Here is an 18977-nt window from a genome sequence, read left to right as displayed (position 1 = left end):
CGCCGTCGGGGGTGGATCCCTCGTGAGAGCTGGACGCACCACTCCGCCTCGGTGGTGGCTGCCCCGCCGGTGGAGACCACGCCGATGCCTCGGCTCTACTCCAGCACGCCGATGTCCCGCCTCCGCCTCGGCCTCTGCCTCCGCCTCCGCCGCCGCTTGTCCTCCTCCTCCAACTCCACCTCGCTGGCCTCACCCTCCTGGTCTCCCCAGGCCGCCTTTGCTTCGGCCACAGAGCGCGTCCGGGCTGGCACGCTCAGCCCAGAAGACGCACACCACCTGTTCGATGAATCGCTACGGCAGACCACTCCGGTTCCCGGGCGCTCTCTGGATAGCTTCCTAGCCGCCCTCTCCCGTGAGCCAGAATCTACAGCCTGCAGAGATGGCCCCGCCCTCGTCCTTTCCCTCTTCAACCGTGTCTGTCGAGCAGAAGCCGGCATGCGGGTGGCGCCGCCCACAATCTTCATGTACGGCATCCTCATGAACTGCTGCTGCCGCACTCGCCGCCCAGATCTAGGGCTTTCCTTCTTCGGCCGCCTCCTAAGGACAGGCCTGAAGTCAAATGAGACCATCACCAGCACCCTCCTCAAGTGCCTCTGCTACGCGAAACGGACAGATGAGGCCGTGAACCTGTTGTTTCATCTGATGCCTGAGCTCGGCTGTGTGCATAATGCCTTCTCATACTCCATTGTCCTGAAGAGCTTATGCGACGAAAGGAGGAGCCAGCGAGCGCTTGACCTGGTGCAGATGATCGCAGAAGGAGGTACCTGCTCCCTCAACGTTGTGGCATATAACACGGTCATCCACGGTTTCTTTAAGGAAGGAGAAGTAGGTAAGGCATGCAATCTATTCCATGAAATGATGCAGCAAGGGATCGTGTCAGATGTATTCACATATAGCTTGGTTATTGATGCGCTGTGCAAGGCCAGAGCAATGGACAAGGCAGAGTTGTTCCTTCGGCAGATGGTTGACAATGGTGTTCAACCAAATGTAGTGACATATACTGCCATGATCCATGGATATACCACTTTGGGCCGGTGGAAGGAGGCAACTAAGATGTTCAGAGAAATGACAAGGCAGGGTCTTATACCAGATACTGTTACTTGGAACTCATTCATGGCCTCCCTTTGCAAGCATGGAAATAGCAAAGAAGCTGCAGAAATTTTCTATTCCATGGCTGCCAAGGGCCAGCAGAAGCCAGATATCTTCTCATACTCTATTCTGCTTCACGGGTATGCCTCTGAAGGATGCTTTGTTGATATGATTAATCTCTTTAATTCAATGGCAAGCAATGGTATTGTAGCCAACTGCCATGTTTTTACAATATTAATTGATGCATATGCTAAATGCGGGATGATGGATGAAGCTATGCTCATATTTACCGAAATGCAAGGACAGGGCGTGAGTCCGGATGCCTGCACCTATTTATCTGTAATAGCTGCACTTTGTAGAATGGGTAGGCTGGATCATGCTATTGACAAATTCAATCAGATGATTGCTATGGGAGTACAGCCAAACGCAGCTATTTATAACTCCTTGATTCAGGGTTTTTGTTTGCATGGTGATTTGGTGAAAGCAAAGGAGTTGGTTGCTGAAATGATGAAAAAAGGTATTCCTTGTCCCAACATTGTATTTTTCAGTTCAATAATGAACAGCCTATGCAAAGAAGGAAGGGTTATGGATGCACACAATATCTTGAACTTGGTTATAGATGTAGGCGAGAGGCCTAATGTTATTACATTTAGTTCACTGATTGATGGATATTGCTTAGTTGGCAAAATGGAGGAAGCATGCAGAGTACTTGATGCCATGATATCAGTTGACATTGAGCCTGATGTTGTTACATATAGTACACTTGTTAATGGCTATATGAGAAGCGGGAATATCGATGATGCGTTAATTATGTTCAGCAAAATGTTGCATAAGAGAGTTAAACCTACTACTGTCACATATGACATCATACTGGATGGGTTATTTCGTGCTGGGCAAACTGTTGCTGCAAAGAAAAGGTTCCGTGAGATGATCGAAAGTGGAATAACAGTGCACATTTCCACATACAGTATAATCGTTGCAGGACTTTGTAGAAATAATTGTGCTGACGAAGCAATCACCATGTTCCAGAAATTACGTGCAATGAATGTGAAATTCGATATTGCAATATTCAATACCATTCTCAATGCAATGTACAAGGTTCGGAGAAGAGAAGAAGCTAAAGACCTGTTTGCTGCAATTCCAGCCAGTGGGTTGGTACCTAATGCTTCTACTTTTGGAGTTATGATACAAAATCTTCTAAAAGAAGGATCAGTGGAAGAAGCTGACAATATGTTTTTATCAATGGAGAAGAGTGGTTGTGTTCCGAGCTCTCGCCTTTTAAATGATATCGTTAGACTATTATTGGAAAAAGGTGAGATAGTCAAGGCTGGAAATTATATGTCTAAAGTTGATGGCAAGAACATCTCACTTGAAGCTTCAACTACTTCGTTGTTGATTTCTCTGTTTTCAAATAAAGGGAAATATCAAGAACAAATAAAATTGCTCCCTTCAATGTACCAATTTTTCGATGGAGTCAGTTGATGCACTGGAGCAGCAGATAAAAGTTTGGCGGGGTTTCGAGATCCTTCTCGACAATGAGAACATGTGTTCTGTTCAGTCGGCTCACCATGATCGAGTTGGGTGGTAGTGCCACAGTGGTGTTCCTGTCTGGTGCATGGCTACAAGGCGCACACTCTTTGGACATCGCCCCTTCACACTGTCTCCACACACAAGGTTTGAATCCAACCCTTTCTCTTAGTGATATATGCGATGCTAGTTTCCCTAGACCTTTTCTTTTATATTCTTCTCTTGCTGTTTTCAGATCTTCATTTTGGTGTTTATTAGTTAGTTGTCTGTGCCAATCTACACCAGGTCATCTGTGCTAGTTATTGAACTAGATTCCCTGGTATATCTAATATGACACACTACTGAAAAGCTACATGTCAAGGTAACCTAAAAAACTTTGCATGGTACCACTGCCACTTTTTACTTGTTTTGCTTTCAACAGGGGATATAACGCAGTAATGCACTAAGACTGAGTTGTCTTTCCTAGAATTGGGCTTCTGTTTCTGCTTGCTATTGCATCGGCAACAGCTTGTTGACGATCCGAAGTGCTCTCATCTTTTACTGCTGCTACTACTTAATTAAGGGCCTTCAACCTGTTTCTTTTGGGGTAGAGTACTGCTAATGTAACAGCAGCATCACTCATATATGGGCTAATAGAGGCTTCCTCCTATAGCTGTATAGCTGTAGGCACATTACTAGAAGCTTACAGTCTGTCTCAAATCCCTGGGGTTTTACTTCTGAGAAGAAGGGTCTAGTTGCTCATAGTGCCTCCTCCTGTTCCTCCTCATGAGCTTTGCCTGTTGATCAATCATGAATTTATCTTAAGTAAATAAAATCTAACTAAGCATTTTATTATGGCAAGTGAATCGTGTGCATTGTAAACAAAAGGTATGCACCCACTTAACCAAGATTTGACCATTGATGCCTTAGTGGATCCATATCTCTTGATAGTTAGCCTGCCTGTTCTTATGTATTCTGGAGCACAGTACCCATTTTTGCCCATCGTTTGTGATGAGATGTTTTTCTTTTACCCAACAGGTATCAGCTTTGCAGCCCGAAGTCCGAGAGTTTAGGGTTTTATTCTTCATCATGAAGGATGTAGCATAATAGATCTCCGTAGATGACTGGCTGGTTGACCTTCTCATGGTGGTATGCGCACCTTAGCGCTTTCGTGGGCTATCTTCATCATTATATGCCATTTGAGTGATTTTAATATCACAAGTGCTAACTATATTGCACCAAGTTCATCTTTTAAGTTATTTTCGCATCTTGTAACTAAATGGATGGCGTTGACATGTTAGAAAATGATGCTGTACTGTACTGTACTGTACTGTACTGTACTGGTGCTGTCTGAATATCTTCCACAATATTTTGAAGCTGAATGTGATGTGTTTGAATGCATAGAACCTTGTGTTAATTTATGATCAGTACAGGACTGGAATTTCAGGGTGTTAAAGACCAGCATTTTCCAAAGCAGCAGGTGAACCAAGGGTGTAAGTTGTCTACTGATGAAACCATTGAACAGTTTAATGGACTAGTTTACTGCAAATGTGTAGAGGCTGATAATTGCAAACCATGGAGCTTTTGTGGAGCATTCTATTCTCACTCGTGTCTGGCAAATTGCGTGTTTTTTTTTTGTTTTGAAACGAGGCAAAAACTTTGCCTTTCATTGATATAGGAGAAAAGGGTTGGCCCGTTTATGAGAAAAACTGGCCGAAAAATCGTACAACACGACACCACACGCCAGCCCCGAGGCTGCGCTCCACACGGGTCGACGACCAACCAGGTCGACACCACACCTCAACGCAACAGGTGGAGGCGAAAAGACCGGAGCCACCGCTCCAACTACCACACCGACCCCGAGGCCGCGACCCACCTGGCCGAAGACGAACCCGCCTCCACCGAAACCGCCAAAACACTCCACAAACTCCTCTGACCAGCGTACTTCCAAAGCGAGGCCCCAAGAGGCAAAGCGACACAAGAGCGCCGCCCACGCCCGATCCCGTGAGGGATCTAGGGTTTCCCTCGGAGAGCCCGGGCGCAGATCAAGAGACACCCACTTCGACGATGCCTTCAAGAAGGAAGCGGCGCCCACGGGCGTCACCGTCGTCGGTCCTGGCCGGCCGCCAAGACAAAGCTTTCGCCCAGCGAAGAGTCCCAAGAAAACTCGCGCCCGCCCAAAAGAGGACCGGCACAGACCACCACCTGCAACCGCCAGATCTCTAACCCCGAAGCAACGCGCCTGTAGCCAACGAAGCATCGCCGAAGAACACCGTGGGCGCCGCCGGAACGCCACATAGAGGGGACGCCGACCAACACCAACACGGGGCCCGAAGACGAACACCGAAGACTGTAGACAGGAACTCCCAGATCCGACCGCCACGCCGCCCACTTGGCCATCACAGCCGCCACACCGCCGAGGAAACCGAGGCCGCCGTCCCGACGCGCCCCTCACCGAGCTCCTCCTCCCAGGGACATGCCGCGCCCGCCCTGGCCTCCACACGCCGGTGACGGCACACCAACCACCACGCAGATCTCCCGCAGCAACCTCGTGGCCAACACCGAAGCCGCCGCCGCGCAGCCCTCCCGGCCCAGGGCCCTCGCCGTGGCCGCCGTTGCTGCAGCAATCCGCAGCACCCCCACGACCAGGGGGGCCTGCGCCGGCCGTCCACCGCGCCGCCATGGCCAGCCCGGCCCAGATCAGGCCCGGCCGCCCACGATCGCCGGAGCTCCACGCGCCGCCAGCGGCAAGAAAAGCCACCGCGCCCGCCTAGCAGCCACGCCCGCCGCCCTGATCCACGCCCGCACACCGGCGAGCTCCACCGCCCGCCGCCCTGAGCCGCGCCCGGGCGAGCTCCTTCTCGCCAGGGACGCGGGAGGGGAAGAAAGCGCCCCGCCGCCACCATCCTCGGGGAGCGCGCGGCTTTGCCGGCCCCCCTCCGGCGGCGGCGAGGCAGGGAAGGGAGGAGGTGGGGGGTGAGTGGCGGCGGCTTGGGTTTGCCCCTCGGCCGCCAGAGGAGGGCGACGCGAGGGCCGAGGGGACTCCGATTAATTGCGTGTTTTGACATTGATACCAATCTACCTTGCTTATGCTATCAGTTTAAATACTTAAAACACATGGGTTTCCTTTTTGTAACTAGCAGCATCCTCCACAATTCGTACCAGATTCCACAAGGGGTGCTCCAAACTGTGTTGAGACCGGGCGCAATGGTGAACTCCCCTGACTCCATCCTCCCAGACACTGTCTTCAAGCATGAAGAGCGCTGTCATATTTCACCACTGTATGAATCCTCCAAACCCTAGCTGTGAGCCATTGTCCAAACCACCGCGTCATTCAGCATGGAAGGAAATGTGACCAGCTCAACACAACCCCTAGCTCTTGCTGCATTGTGCCTGCAAGGACTAGAGTTCTAGTTTGCGATTACAGGGCTTAGAGATTTCCTAGTGGGCATCAGGACCAGTTTTGTGAATAGCAGAGTGACGCCCTGGCTGTGAGCCATTGTCTGAACCTGGATCAAAACTGTGTGGTCATTTTTTGAACCCAGTGTTCCTAATTTTTCCCCAGCAATTTTAGCCCCATGTCAGTTTAATCTGAATGTTAGCTTGACTGCTGTGCTATTTTTGTTATGACAAAAGAAAATCAGGATAGCCGGTATCACAGAATTTCTTCTTTATTTTCTTCAAAAAAAGCTGCATCCTGGGCACTGTGACTTGGTTGATATATTTGAGTCTGTTGTGATCCAGGGCATGTGAGAGAGCATGTGAGAGACTGTAGGCACTCGCTGCCGTCCTTTTGGGCCTGCCTGCCGCTGCAGGAAAGGCACGTTGCGGCACTGCATCTGCAGCCGCCAGAATCAGCCCCATGAATCCTCTGAGTACCAGTACTAAACATGTAAACAGTAATCACGAGAGGACAAATGTCGGAGAGCGATCCCCGCTGAATCAAGTGTCCACACGCACATGAGCCAGTGAGCCACGACCGACCAGACCATAATGAATCCGCCGGAAAGTCTCGCCGGCCGGGGTCTGCCTTGGCCTTGCCGACGTGCTACTTAGGGCATCCCACCAGCGCGACGCAAACGGACGTTGAGCGATCGTTTGTGTTCACCGTGACCGAAAATCCATCTGGGCCATCTTTAGGGGGGCGACGTAAAGTGACCGGGTCGTCCGCGGCGACACAAACCTGCCCCAAATATGCGTCACGTTTGCATCTCCGCAGACGCTGCACGGTCGCGCCGAGCGTCCTCCTTTTCCTACCCGGTCCCGCAAGTCAGGGACAGCGAAATCGACCGCTTCGATTTGCTTCTTTTCCCCTTCTTTGCTGCCCTAGTGCGACACCACCACCCCAACTCCAGGCGCCGCCGTCCCGCCGCAACGCCGTAGTACTCCCCGTCCGGCTCGGTTGTCGCCGCGCTGGAGAGCATGATCGTACTCAGGATTGGCTCCGGCGCGTACCTGCCGGCTGTTTTTGGGGCCAAACGTTGTCGGTTGCGTCGCCCTTTCGTTCCGCCCACGACATGTTCGGTCAATTTCGCCGGTAGGTTTCTTCTCCTGTTTTCGGCGTTATCGTGCGCGGCCATTGATCCACAGTTCGTACCCACGCAGATGCACAACATGATCGTTGAGAACGAGCGTCCTGATGACCGCAATGAGAACCACTGGGACTTCCAAGTTGAGCTAGTTGCGCCACTACCTGGGGCTTTATCTATCTACATATGAATGTAGAAGTCACTGACGAGAACATGTCAAACGGCTGCATAAGGATCTGATTGAGCATGACCGAGCATTGGCTGGCCATGAAAATCATGCCTAGAGGAATACCATCTTATTTTCATGTAGACTTTTTAACATTTGGATGTAATAACTATGACTTCCTCGAAACTCTTTATTTTGTTGTTTTTAAACTTCATAACTCATGCCGACGCGAAAATACGCTGGGCCGCTGGAGACACCCCAGGCGCAAACAGACGCGCGGACAAAAACGATCTTTCTCGCGTCCGCCGCACGATGCAAACGGACGCTCGCGGATACCGATTTGCGTGCGCGTCTGCCCTTAATAAAGGCCATCTGTGAAGAAGATGTGGGTTGTGACCTGTCATGGCATGGAAGCTAGCTGATGGTCTCTCGAGGCGTGTCAGCAAGGTGAGCATGCGATGTGGGGGTCTAACGGTAATCTGACATATTAAGGCGTGGACCTACCTGCCACCACCAGCTCAAGTTTTGGTGCAGATAACGCGATCTGATGAGCTTAGCGTTCACGTAGCTATTACCACTCCAGATTGTTTATTGAACTTTTATTACGTGTTGGACCATGGGAATGTATATGTTGTGAATTTTGGAAGTTAGACATTGACCCCTCAACTAACAAGGGAAAAGAGGGGGCATGCACAACGGCCATCGCACAGGACCATGAGGAGAAAAGAGAGGAAGGATGTGTCAAGGTCTCTACGTGTGCAAAATCAATGCCACTGCATCGAAACTTGGCGGTGTAAAGCATGGCCAAGTTTCAACATCTTTTCCGAAGAAAGAAACGATGGACATATGTTGACGCTGGTAGATTAACTCCTTTTTTTGGTGTGAGAATGTGAGAGGAGGGAAAATGCAACAACTTTCGGCTTTAGCCCCTAGGCCTTCCTTGCGGCCTCCTATTTTACATACATCTGTGATTTAGCTATCACCACTCTCGTTCTCATATGTTTTCATCGTCTGTGCTGGACGGATCGACGCTCTACGGCCCTGGAGCGAGAGGGCAGGCGCCCCTCTCCGACGACAACTTGTTGGGTGCGGCGCGATGATGCCCGGTGGTTTCACAAGAAGACTTGATGGCATCTCTAGTTATTAGTCTTGGCTGCTTATTCAGGGTGTGTCTACTCTTATAATATTTTATTTTGTTTTGCTTATCTTGGATCTGCTTTGTAAACGAGTTCTTTCATCACTTTGCATCGTTTTGACTGTCTGGTCTTACTTATAAAGTGGGCACAAGTCTATTTCGAGGTATGATGTGACTGCTGTTCTACATATGGGAAATCGCTCCAAGAACTTGGCGGTGCATGACCAAGATTCAAGACGTTTCCTGACAAATTCAAGGGCAGATATTGACCCACTGATAGATCACCCTTGTCCCCTTTTGGGCAGATTGTGAGAGGAAGGGAAATGCAACAACTTTCCATCTCCCGTCCATCACGAGTAGAGTAGAGCAGGAGGAGCCTTTCATCATGCATGCATGGAGAGAAAAGGGAAAAGAAAATCCACAAAGTCTAGTAGCTAGCCATCACTCCCGTTCCATTCCTCCCCAAGGGAATTACGCAGACAGGGACTCCACACCGTCCAGCACAGGCACGATAGCGACGGCCGCTCCGAGTTCTTCTTGCGCTGTTGCACATTCCTAGCAGGGCCCCCGATTCCTCTCACTTGCGCTCTTGGTACGTAAATTTTTTTTATTAGGTGTACTCTGCTCTTAGGGCATCTCCAACGCGACGGCCCATCCCGCGTCTGCGTGTCTAGATGGGTCAAAACGGACAAAATCGCGGCCCAACGCGACCACGTATCGCAAATGCGGATGGCCGCGGTGTCCGGGACGACCCAAACCCAGCCCAAATCTGGACCAGGTTTGTGTGGCCGCGGATGGCACGCGGCGTCCTCGCGCGTCCGCCTGCTCGCCTCCCTAGGCCAGCTGTCGGTGGGACGCGCACGTTAATAAAGTGGACTGGGAGGGGAATTGTCCCAGTCCAGTCCACTTCCCCACTCGCCGTCCACGTCCCCACGCGCTCGCAAACGCCGCCATGGCCCCGAAGAGGGCTTTTGCTCCCGGCACCAACGACGGCAAGGCCAGCAGCAGCCGCCGTCCACCGCCGACGTTGAGGGCTCCCGGACAACGTGGCTGTCTCTACATCGGAGAGGCCGCCCGCGTCGGCGCGGCATTGGCGCAACGCGCGCCGCTTGTGCCGAAGCCGGAGGACGACGACAACCCGGACATGCGCGCCGCTCTTGCGCTGTCCAAGGCGGAGGAGGAGGCCAAGTGGCCGCATCTCGTGGCAGTGATCCGCACCTCCGCGATGGAGGAGGAGGCCCGGCAGGTGGTCGAGGACACCGAGGCCTGGGCGTTGCTTGGCCTGGCCCGCCGAGAGGAGGAAGCCTTCCGGCGGTGCGAGGAGGCCAGGCTCCGGCAGGAGGAGGCCAGGCGTGAGGATGCCAGGCGTCGGCGCGACGAGGACAGGCGCCGGCGCGACGAGGACAAGCACCATGAGACCAAGCGCCTGGCGGAGCAGGAGAGGCATCTCCGCCTCAGGGAGGAGGCGGAGCTGCGGGTTGCTGCGGCGGAGCTGCGGGCGGCTCTGGACCCCCACTCGGCCTGGGAAGAGGCCCAGTGGTCGCCGTGGCCGTAGTCCCTGGCGCGCTCGAGCCACAACAGTGCATCGCCGCCCGGGGACATCATCGACGCCCACGGAGACGAGGCCCACGGGGACTAGGCGGCCACCTCGTCCTCCTCAAACCCTAGGCTAGGGTTTTTCTTTTTTTCTTTTTAGTTTAAAGCCCATATATAGGGTTTGTAGTTTAAATTTATCCAAAATAGGGCATATGTATAAATTTGCCCAAAATAGGGCATATGTTTAATGAAATATGTTTTAGGTTTAATTGTTTTTGTTTTTTCGTTTTATTTGACTTTTGCGGTGCGTCCGCGCGTTGGGCGTAGTGCGCGACCCAATCGGACCGACGGCCAGGTCCGCCTATCCGCGTGTCAGCGCGGCCATCCAAACGGCCCCATCCGAACGGACCAACGCGTCCGGTTTGGGTCACCGCGTTGGAGATACCCTTAATTAAGTGGGACAGCCATCGAAAGTACCAAATGGAACCTGGGTTGCATGCGCACCCACTTACATAAAATTACAAAAAATGATATTTAGATGTTTTAAAAAATTTAAATAAATCTTTTCATGTATAGATATTATCTTGATACTTACTCGTGTAAGTTTTCATGGGAAAATACTCGATTATATGTGGCCCATAAAAATGATAAAATATCCAAATGACACTATAATAATTATAATTGTACTATTCTAAGAAATAGAAATTTATATTTTCTCATTTTTCTTGTAGGTCACATATGATTGTATTTTGCCATGAAAATATGCACAAGTAAGTATCAACATAATATATACATATATGTGTATTATTTTAACTTTTTCTAAAATTCTGAAATAGCATGTTTTCAAATTTTTCATTACTGGGTGCGTGCGCACCCATGTCTACCAAATCCGCATCGTCGCAGCCATGCACACTATGCATAATAATACAAGCATACTCCCTCAGTCCACAAATAAGTGTACACGCGGGTTTTCAAGATAAATTATGGGGTGGAATAAAAAATACATTGAGAAGATGCAAATCAATATCTCTCCCATCTTTAATTCTTTCACGTTCAATGAGCTAAGTGCAGGTTAAAATCAAGGAAAACATGTGATGAATATTATTAGATTTGATTTCCGTGCAATGAGAGAGAAACAATTTTTGCTCCTTTAACTTGCATTGAGAATATAGAAGTACATTTTTTTGTGGACAAAATTTTAAGCTAGATGCTCTAAGTGGACGAAGGGAGTAGTTCTTCTGAGATCTGTCGATTAATTTGGACAAGATGAAGGAGTACGTACAGAGGAGGTGTTGATGATGATCCGCCAGTGGCGCCGCTTCACGACGGTATAGCGACGGTTTTGTATACGATGACAGCCTCCAAAGCAAGTACAAGGACGTGCCGCCTATCCATCTACAGAGAGGAAACAACAAAAACTTCATGGAGGTAGACGGCGCATCCATTCCGGTGGACATGGACGGCGAACGGGCTACATCAGGTTGATCGCCAGGCCTAAGGCCATCTCTAACCTCGCGACCCAAACGGACGCGCTGGGCCGTCCGTTTTGGGCCGTTTGGATCGCCGGCCGGACACGCGGACAGCGGCCCGCGTCCGCGTGTCCGTTTGGGTCGCGCGCTGCGTCCAACGCGCGGACGCATCGCATAATCCGGAAACACGAAAATAAAAGAAAAAAAGCAAATTTAAACGAAATTTGATTAAAACATATGCCCTATTTTGGGCAAATTTATACATAGCCCTATTTTGGGCAAATAACAAACAAAAGAAGCCCCTATATGGGCTTTTAAATTTAAACTAATATTAAAAACTCTCTATTAGGGTTTGGTCGGCGGCGCGGTGGCCGCCGGTGCGCCGCCTAGCCCCTGTGGGCGTCGTCGGCGACGTCGTCGTCGTCCACCCCGGGCGGCGACGCGCTCGTCGTGGCCGGAGCGCGCCGGGGACTCCGGCCACGGAGACCACGGGGCCTCCTCCCACGGCGAGTGGGGGTCCGGAGCCACCGGCGGCCGCGCCGGCGCACGGAGCGCGCGCCTCCTCCCCGAGGCGCTGCCGACTCTCTCGCCGGCGCGGCGCCCGGCCTCCGGCGCCGCCGCCTGTCCTCCTGCCGCCGCCGCTGCCGGCGGCGGTCCTCGCCGGCGCGGCGCCCGGCCTCCTCCCGCCGCGCCGCCTCCTCCTCCTCCCGTACCGCCCGGCTGGCCCGGGCGTAGAGCGCCCGGCCCTCCGCCTCCTCTACCTCCCGCCGCGCCGCCTCCTCCATCTCGGAGGTGCGAATGGCCGCATGGAGTTGCGGCCATTGCGCCTCCTCCTCCGCCGCCGAGATCATGAGGGCGGCGCGGAGGTCCGGGTCCTCCTCCGAGGACTCCGGCTTCGGCTCGAGGAGAGAGGCGGCGGTTGCGGCAATGCCGCACCGCCGCGGGCGGCCTCTCCGATGTGGAGGCCGCGGCGGTATCCTCCCGATGGCCGCAACGCCGGCGGACGACGGCGGCCGCCGCTCGCCTCGTCGGCGTTCGCTCCGGGAGCGAACCGTCGCTTCGGGGCCATGGCGGCGGTTTTGCCGGGGAGTGGAGTGGGGACTGGAGTGGAGGGCCAGATCCCCTCCAGTCCCCATTTAATAGTCTCCCTGGTCACCGACAGGTGGGCCCAAGGGAGACGAGGCGACCAGCGCGCGGACTCGCGTGCCATCCGCGGCCACGCAAACCTAGCCCAGATTTGGGCCGGGTTTGCGTCGTTCCGGACGCCGCGGCCATCCGCTTTTACGGTGCGTCCCCACGCTGGGCCGCGTTTTTGTCCGGCTCGACCCAAACGGACGCACGGGCGCGGTTTGGGTCGTGCGGTTGGAGATGCCCTAACCCGCATGCTCGTCGTGGGACGCTGGGGCTGGCGCGACGGTGACATCCTTGTAGGCAACAATCAACGAGTACGTATCCATGCTGATGTTGACGATTCAGCGCTCGTGGCATCAGCTGGCGCTCATGCACATTTCACACTCGCCTTTTCCTTATATACTTTACAGTACAGAAATAGCGGCTCCCATTGCTAGGATTAGTGGTGCTAGCCAATATTTTTCGAAGTGGTGAGCATAGCCCTTGACCTCAGATGTATACAAACCTTTTTGTTGCATAGATCCATTTTCAGAGTATTAGGGCATCTCCAGCGGCGCGATGCATTTCGGACGTCCGAAATATCCGTTTGCATCGCGCGGCGGACGCGAGACATACCGTTTTTGTCCGCGCGTCCGTTTGCACCTAAGGGTGGATCCAGCAGCCCGGCGTATTTCCGCGTCTGCATCAATTTATGAAGTTTCCAAACAACAAAATAAGGAAATCAACGAAGTCATAGTTATTACATTTAAATTTTTAAAAGTCTACATGAAAATAAGATAGTATTTCTCTAGGCATGATGCCAGCCAATGTCCACTGATGCTCAATCAGATCCATCTGCAGCTGTTTGGAGACGTTCTCGTTAGTGACTTCTACATTGATATTTAGATACTCCTGCCAAGATAAAGCTCCAGGAAGTGGCGCCACCAGCTCACCTTGAAATTCCCAGTGATTCTCATTGCGGCCATCAGGACGCTCGTTCTCAACGATCATGTTGTGCATGATCACGCAGCATGTCATTACCTCATGCATGGTCTTCAGGGACCATGTTCTTGCCGGGTGACGGAAAAATGCCCACCGAGCTTGGAGCACACCAAATCCGCGCTCCACATCTTTCCTGCAAGCCTCTTGCATCTTGGCAAACCTCCTCGTCTTCTCGGAGTTTGGATTACGGACAGTCTTCACCAATGTGGCCCAGTCAGGGTAGATGCCCTCAGCAAGATAATATGGCATGTCATATGCATTTCCATTGATCTCATAGCTCACCCGGGGAGCTTTGCCTTGCATGAGCCGGTTGAAAACCGGTGATCGGTGCAACACATTGATGTCATTGTTGGAACCGGCCATGCCAAAGAACGAATGCCAAATCCATAAATCTTGAGATATGACAACTTCAAGAATGACAGTTTTTCCCTCCTCATGCCCGATGTACGCACCCTGCCATCCAAATGGACAGTTTTCCACTCCCAGTGCATGCAACCTATGCTGCCAATCATTCCTGGGAATCCTCTAGACTCGTTGGTAGATAGGAGCCGTCTTGTATCCTCAACAGTTGGCTCCCTACAGTAATACTCTCCGAACACGACAATCACGGCTCGGCAAAACCTGTACATGGCCTCAAGGCAGGTGCTCTCACCCATTCGAAGATACTCATCGAATATATCCGCAGCCATTCCATATGAGAGCATGCGAATAGCCGCAGAGCATTTTTGATAGGAGGTGAAGCCTAGCGCACCTGTTGCATCGGGCCTGCATTGGAAGTAGGGGTCGTAGTTTCTGACACCCCGTAGAATGACCAAGAATAGGTCCCCTGGCATCCTATATCGGCACCGGAACAGTTTTTCCGGGAAGATCGGATTGGTGAGGTGGAAGTAGTCCTTGTGGAGGCGGGCCTGCCCTTCCACTCTGTTGCGCGGCAGGTTTTTGGAGCGCCCCTTTACAGAGCCCCGGTGATGCGGCCGCCTCCACCGACCTCGCCCTTCCGCCTATAAATGCCCCCGACACGAAAACCCTAAATACGCAAGCCTCCGTGCACGAAGAGTTTCATAGCTCCGCCACCGCCAAAGACAAAATCCGGGGGACATAAGTCTCTGTTCCGGCACCCTGCCTGGACGAGGAATTGCCCCCGGAGTCATCTCCATCGACTCCACTGCCATCTCCATCGCCATTCCTGACTCCCATGATGAGGAGTGAGTAGTTCTCCCTCGAGGCTGAGGGCTTTACCGGTAGCTATGTGGTCTATCTATCTCTCCATGTAAGATCTGTGATCATGAGCTTTGTAATCTAATTGAATATGTGGATGTAATTCTTCAACTATTATGCTACTCAGGTGGTTTTATTATGTGATCTTCGAGGACATCTTGTCCAACGGTGTGAAGGTGACAGTGTGCATACCGTGTTTGTTTCTTAAGCTTAATTTATAGAAATACTTATAAATTGTGGTGTCTAGTTAGTACCATCTTTGTATGCTCAAGATGATAGTGTGGGGCGTACATAGATTGGGAATATATGCGAACTTTAAGGAATGCTTATGCAGCCCTACACAGTGAATTTGTGTTTGTTCTCAAATCGGAGAGTGGTTCAGTGTAGCGTAGTGAAGTGATAATATTTATGTATTCAATTATAGCATCATTGTTTAGAGTGTCCACTAGTGAAAGTACGATCCCTAGGCCTTGTTTCTAAGCATTGAAACACCGTTACAACCAGTTCTGCTACATGTTCGCTTGTTACCATTTTTATTTCAGATTGCAATTACTACTCATAATCATCCATACTACTTCTATTTCACTATCTCTTCGCCGAACTAGTGCACCTATATACCTGACAAGTGTATTGGTGTGTTGGGGACACAAGAGACTTCTTGTATCGTAATTGCAGGGTTGCTTGAGAGGGATAACTTTGACCTCTATCTTCCTGAGTTCGATAAAACTTGGGTGATCCACTTAAGGGAAACTTGCTGCTGTTCTACAAACCTCTGCACTTGGAGGCCCAACATTGTCTACAAGAATAAAAGTGTGTATAGATATCAAGCTCTTTTCTGGCTCCATTGCCAGGGAGGTAAGGTAAAAGGTACTCACATCCTCCGGCTACTAAGTTTTCTAGTTGCTGGTGAGTGCTCGAAGTTATTTCCTTTAGATTCTGCAGTTACATCCTTTTGTTTCTTGCTTTTATTTTCACTAGTTAGGCTTAATGAAAAACAACAACAAAATTAGAGAGCATTATAGTATTTATCTTGAGTTAGGACATGAGGTGTTTGAAGAGAAAATTAAAAAATCTATGGAACTTATTTTCATGCTAATAACAATGTTATTAGTATAATTTTTTTGAACAACATTATTTCTAATGATATGGAAAAGTCTAAGCTTGGGGAAGCTAGTTTTTATGAAAATGATCTTTTTAGTCCCCCAAGCACGGAGGAGAAATTTTATTTTGATGATACTATACCTCCAATATTGAAGGAGATATGCCCTAGAGGCAATAATAAAGTGGTTATTATTTATATCTTTATGTTTATGATAAATGTTTATATATCATGCTATAATTGTATTAACCGAAACATTAGTACATGTGTGATATGTAGACAACAAGAAGTCCCTAGTATGCCTCTTAAACTAGCTTGTTGATTAATGGATGATTAGTTTCATAATCATGAACATTGGATGTTATTAATAACAAGGTTATATCATTATATGAATGATGTAATGGACACACCCAATTAAGCGTAGCATAAGATCTCGTCATTAAGTTATTTGCTATAAGCTTTCGATACATAGTTACCTAGTCCTTATGACCATGAGATCATGTAAATCACTTATACCGGAAAGGTACTTTGATTACATCAAACGCCACTCGCGTAAATGGGTGGTTATAAAGGTGGGATTAAGTATCCGGAAAGTATGAGTTGAGGCATATGGATCAACAGTGGGATTTGTCCATCCCGATGACGGATAGATATACTGTGGGCCCTCTCGGTGGAATGTCGTCTAATGTCTTGCAAGCATATGAATAAGTTCATAAGAGACCACATACCACGGTACGAGTAAAGAGTACTTGTCGGAGACGAGGTTGAACAAGGTATAGAGTGATACCGATGATCAAACCTCTGGACAAGTAAAATATCGCGTGACAAAGGGAATTGGTATCGTATGTGAATGGTTCATTCGATCACCGAAGTCATCGTTGAATATGTGGGAGCCATTATGGATCTCCGCGATCCCGCTATTGGTTATTGGTCGGAGTGAGTACTCAACCATGTCCGCATAGTTCACGAACCGTAGGGTGACACACTTAAAGTTGGATGTTGAAATGGTAGATCTTGAATATGGAATGGAGTTCGAATATTTGTTCGGAGTCCCGGATGAGATCCCGGACATCACGAGGAGTTCCGGAATGGTCCGGAGAATAAGATTCATATATAGGATGTCATTTTATGTGAATAAAATGTCGCGGAAGGTTCTATGGAAGGTTCTAGAAGGTTCTAGAAAAGTCCGGAAGAAACCACCAAGGAAGGTGGAGTCCACATGGGACTCCACCTCCATGGCCGGCCAACCCTAGTGGGGAGGAGTCCCAAGTGGACTCCCCTTAGGGGCCGGCCACCCCCATATGGGAGGTGGAACTCCCACCTTGGTGGGAGTCCTAGCTAGGCTAGGTTTCCCCTTCCTATGGAAGGTTTTTGGTTCGGGTCTTATTCGAAGACTTGGAGACCAACTCTTGGGGATCCACCTATATAATGAGGGGCATAGGGAGGGGGCCGGACACACCAAAGCCACAAGTTGGCCGCACCCCCTTGAGGCCGGCCACCCCTCCCAAACCCTAGCCGCCCCCTCTCCTCCATAGCTCCCGCGTGCTTTAGCGAAGCTCCGCCGGAGTTCTCCACCGCCACCGACACCACGCCGTCGTGCTGTCGGATTCAAGAGTAGCTACTACTTCCGCTGCCCGCTGGAACGGGAGGTGGACGTCGTCTTCATCAACAACCGAACGTGTGACCGAGTACGGAGGTGCTGCCCGTTCGTGGCGCCGGAACCGATCGTGATCAAGATCTTCTACGCGCTTTTGCAAGCGGCAAGTGAACGTCTACCGCAGCAACAAGAGCCTCATCTTGTAGGCTTTGGAATCTCTTCAAGGGTGAGACTCGATACCCCTCGTTGCTACCGTCTTCTAGATTGCATCTTGGCTTGGATTGCGTGTTCGCGGTAGGAAAATTTTTGTTTTCTATGCTACGTTATCCTACAGTGGTATCAGAGCCGTGTCTATGCATAGATGGATGCACGAATAGAACACAATGGTTTTGTGGGCGTTGATGCTCTTGTTATCTTTAGTTGAGTACTTTGCATCTTTATGGCATAGTGGGATGAAGCGGCTCGGACTAACTTTACATGACCGCGTTCATGAGACTTGTTCCTCGTTCGACATGCAACTTGTATTGCATAAGAGGCTTTGCGGGTGTCTCGTCTCTCCTACTATAGTAAAGATTCAATTTACTCTTCTATTGACAACATTAGTATCAACGTTGTGGTTCATGTTCGTAGGTAGATTAGATCTATATCGAAAACCCTAAACCACGTAAAATATGCAAACCAAATTAGAGAGCGTCTAACTTGTTTTTGCAGGGTTTGGTGATGTGATATGACCATAATGTGATGATGAATATGTATGAGATGATCATTATTGTATTGTGGCAACCGGCAGGAGCCTTATGGTTGTCTTTAATTTTCATGTTGAGTAGTATTTCAAAGTAGTTGTAATAGTTGCTACATGAGGTGAACAACCATGAAGACGGCGTCATGAACCTTAACGCTACGCCAACGATAATGGAGATCATGCCCGTTGATGATGGAGATCATGTCCGTGCTTTAGAGATGAAGATCGAAGGCGCAAAGACAAAAGGGCCATATCATATCACATATGAACTGCATGTGATGTTAATCCTTTTATGCATCTTATTTTGCTTAGAACGCGACGGTAGCATTATAAGATGATCCCTCACATTAATATCAAGATAATAAAGTGTTCTCCCCTCGTATGCACCGTTGTAACAGTTCGTCGTTTCAAAGCATCTCGTGATGATCGAATGTGATAGATTCAACGATTCACATACAACGGGTGTACGCCATGTTGCACACGCGGAATACTTGGGTTTGCTTGATGAGCCTAGCATGTACAGACATGGCCTCGGGACAACGGAAACCGAAAGGTTGAACACGAGTCATATGGATGATATGATCAACATGTTGATGTTCACCATTGAAGCTACATCATCTCACGTGATGATCGGTTTTTGGTGTAGTGAATTTGGATCGTGTACCATGATGGCGTGTATTTCACACGTTCGTTGGGCAACCCCAAGAGGAAGGTATGATGCGCACAGCAGCAAGTTTTCCCTCAGGAAGAAACCAAGGTTTATCGAACCAGGAGGAGCC

The 18977-nt window shown here is 50.1% G+C and overlaps 1 protein-coding gene across 1 annotated transcript; it reads left to right on the top strand.

Moving 5' to 3' along the window:
- Positions 1-420: 420 nt before the first annotated feature.
- On the top strand, positions 421-2571 carry LOC124646408 (protein Rf1, mitochondrial-like). Its single transcript, XM_047186526.1, has one exon. The coding sequence runs from the start codon at positions 436-438 to the stop codon at positions 2569-2571; it is 2136 nt and encodes a 711-aa protein (XP_047042482.1). The 5' UTR covers positions 421-435.
- Positions 2572-18977: the final 16406 nt, after the last annotated feature.

The sequence above is a fragment of the Lolium rigidum genome, chromosome 4 (assembly GCF_022539505.1).
Source record: "Lolium rigidum isolate FL_2022 chromosome 4, APGP_CSIRO_Lrig_0.1, whole genome shotgun sequence".
In the NCBI taxonomy this organism is placed as follows: Eukaryota; Viridiplantae; Streptophyta; class Magnoliopsida; order Poales; family Poaceae; genus Lolium; species Lolium rigidum.
Note: the sequence above shows the minus strand (reverse complement) of the source record. Positions and strands in the feature narration are given on the sequence as shown.